At 54.4% G+C, this 2,792-nt stretch overlaps 2 protein-coding genes across 2 annotated transcripts in view; both read left to right on the top strand.

Moving 5' to 3' along the window:
• The window catches only part of ST6GALNAC2 (ST6 (alpha-N-acetyl-neuraminyl-2,3-beta-galactosyl-1,3)-N-acetylgalactosaminide alpha-2,6-sialyltransferase 2), a 22,340-nt gene that overhangs the window by 15,576 nt on the left and 3,972 nt on the right, over positions 1 to 2,792 (top strand). Inside the window, exon 6 of the mRNA XM_008588889.1 lies at positions 1,120 to 1,223. Within this exon, the coding sequence (XP_008587111.1) occupies positions 1,120 to 1,223 (104 nt within the window). The remainder of the gene's footprint in view (positions 1 to 1,119; positions 1,224 to 2,792) is intronic.
• LOC103604325 (extensin-like) overlaps positions 2,201 to 2,792 on the top strand; it is a 1,890-nt gene continuing 1,298 nt past the window's right edge. The window contains exon 1 of the mRNA XM_008588888.1: positions 2,201 to 2,781. Within this exon, the coding sequence (XP_008587110.1) occupies positions 2,201 to 2,781 (581 nt within the window). The remainder of the gene's footprint in view (positions 2,782 to 2,792) is intronic.

Genomic DNA, 2,792 nt, shown 5'->3' with positions numbered 1-2,792 from the left:
ACTGAGGGTTGCGATCCATTGCCGGACACGGAAAAAGACAAAAAAAAAAAAAAAAAAAAATCTAGGTCCCTTTTGCCACAGTGCTGGGTGTTTCCATTTCCCCACACTTCCTACCTCAGGAATGATGTGTGACCTCTCAGGTTCTCACAACAGCCCTGTGTAGGCAATCAAGGGTCAGAGAGATTGAGGAACATGCAGCAGGTCACAGCCAGGGAGTGGGGGAACCAGCACTGGAGCCTCCAGATTCTTTCAACCACACCCAGTTGCTACAACCCCATGCTTCCCTCCTCGAGTGTTTGGATACCACATGCAGGGTTAGGGGTTCTGTGGTGCTCGATGGGACTGTGCTGGGTTTCTAGAAGTTTCCTTCTCTGACCAGGGAATTAAGGAGTGTCCTAGCCAGTGTCTTATGTGCTGAGTCCTCACAGTAGAACCTCTCTTAGCTTGTGATAGAACAAAATGGGAGGCTTTATTTCTGGTGTGAACATAGTACCTGTATGAGTTATCTATTGCTGTGTAGCAAATGACCTCAAAACTTAGTGGCTTTAAACAACATTCACTATCTTATAGTCTCAGTGAATCAAGAATTTGGGAGCAGCTTAGCTGGGGGCGGAGGTGGGGTGGGGTGTTGGTGCAGGGTCTCTCAGGTGGTGGGCTGCAGTCATCTGAAGGCTTGACTAGGGCCGGAGTCAAGTTGATGCACTCACAGGTCCTTGCCACATGGGCCCCTCCGGGCTACATCAGTGTCCTCACAACATGGCAGCTAACTTCACCCAGAGTGAGCAATCCGAGAGAGAAAGAAGCTGCAGCACCTGTTACAACCTCGTCTCCAAAGTCACACACTGTCACTTCCCACATTCTGTTAGAAGAATTCTGTGCATTGGTCACTAAGTCCAGCCCATACTGAAGGGGACAGCAATTAGCTTCTCCTCTTGAAGGGAAGAGTATCAAAGGATCTTTGAACATATATTGAAACCAACACAGTACCTCAGAGTGGGAATTAAAGGCACATAAGGGAAATTCTCCAGTCAGCAGGATTGGGTGGAGGCTGTCCTCTCGGAGCAGGAACCAATGTGGCCTTGTTCCCATCAGGGCTCAGTGTCCCTATTACCCCGACAGGACCTACGCTATATCTTCATCCCCTCAGACATCCGCGACTACATGATGCTGAGATCGGCCATTCTGGGTGTGCCTGTCCCTGAGGGCCCTGATAAAGGGGACAGGTGAGCAGGCAAGCGGTGGTGCTGCGAGGGGCTGGGTAATGCTGCTGTTGGCTCCCCTGGCTCCCCAGGCCTCCAGTGGGATAGAGAAGGTGGGTGAAGTTTAGTAAGAAAATCCCCCAGAACTCAATGATCCCCAAATATTCAACATACTTCAGCACTGAGGAATTATGCTCTTTTCATCTACTCCCAGGAAAGCCCAGGTGACCTTACTGGTCCCCAGTAACCCTCCTGATGCAGTGGGCTGGCAGCTCGAGGGGCAGTGTTTCTGGGTGGAGAGCAGGCTCCTCAGCTACAGGCTGCAGTCTCCATATCCAATCCAGCCTCCAGCTGCCCCGGGACACAGACAACATTGGCAGAGGCCTTTCCTCAGCTGGGTCTGCTGTCCCGTTGAGCACATTGTTCTGGAAACTAGGAGTAGGGGCCAGTATCTGAGCCACTCATCCTGGTGGGCATCTTTCCCAAGGCTGTGCCCATGAAACAGGAGAACAGGCTCCGGAGGCCCGTGTCCCAAGAGGTGGGAACAAAGGGTGCTTTGCCTTCTCTCTCCCACCTTGCTGCACAGCAGGCCTGGGTCCAGCTCTTTTGAACCATGTCCTAGCCCTTATCTGAACCTTCTTCCTGCAATTGAGACTGTGTCTTGTCCTCCCTGAGATCAGGTCCTTAGAAATCTATGCCACTGCTGCGGCCAAGATGACCAGACCTCCTATCTCAGTGCTCTCAGGACATCTCACCCACTCCCCAAAGAGCAGCTTTTGAGGTGGTCCCTACACATTAAGTCCTCAAAAGTCAGACCCATGTCTGGCCGCAGTCCTGTGTCCAGCCGGGCTGAGTGCCCCACCCCTGCCCTGTGATTACCCAACAATTGCTCCCCATGCTGCTGCTGGTCATGAGGATGGGTTTTGTGACACGGGCAGACTGGACCCCTGTGGGTGCTGCCTCAGAGACACCGGGTAGACATAAGCCTCCCACCAACACCAATGAGCTCCCCATCCCACACCCCTATTCCATCCCCTACCCAGTCCCCCTCCCAGTCCCGTTCCAACAATATTGTCAACCCTTCCAACCAGCAGCCCTACACTAGCTCTGGAGGCCCAGCCCCTTCCCCTTCCCCTTCCCCCACTCGGGGGTCTTCTTCCCGCCCACCCTCTCACCCTCCCACCCCAAATGCCTCACAGCCCTCTTCACGGGCTTCCTCCCTAACCCCCAGTCCTCATGTCCAACATGTGCCCCGAGGGGCTTCCCAAGTCCCCACTCCACCCACCTCCAAATCTCCCTCCCAATCTGGTCTTAAACCCCTGTCTCGAAACCCTTCCCTAACCCCCTCTGTGCCCATCGCCAAGTCTCCCTCCTATAGCCCTGCCACCTCGGCCTCCTATATTGGGCCAAGTTGGGGCATACCATCCTACATTGCCCCCTATGTGCCCCGCTTTCTGAAGGAGCCCCCCTTTTTCCAGCCCCCTATGGCACCACTTCCCCAAAACCGGTGCTTTCCTTGCCCCTTTCCCTGCTCTCCCCGGGAGCGCCCTCCCCCTCCGGATTCACTCTACTTCCCTCTCCTCCCCCCGCCCC

This window comes from Galeopterus variegatus, unplaced genomic scaffold (genome assembly GCF_000696425.1).
Source record: "Galeopterus variegatus unplaced genomic scaffold, G_variegatus-3.0.2 Scaffold5086, whole genome shotgun sequence".
NCBI lineage: Eukaryota > Metazoa > Chordata > Mammalia > Dermoptera > Cynocephalidae > Galeopterus > Galeopterus variegatus.
This window is presented reverse-complemented; position numbering and strand designations above follow the sequence as displayed.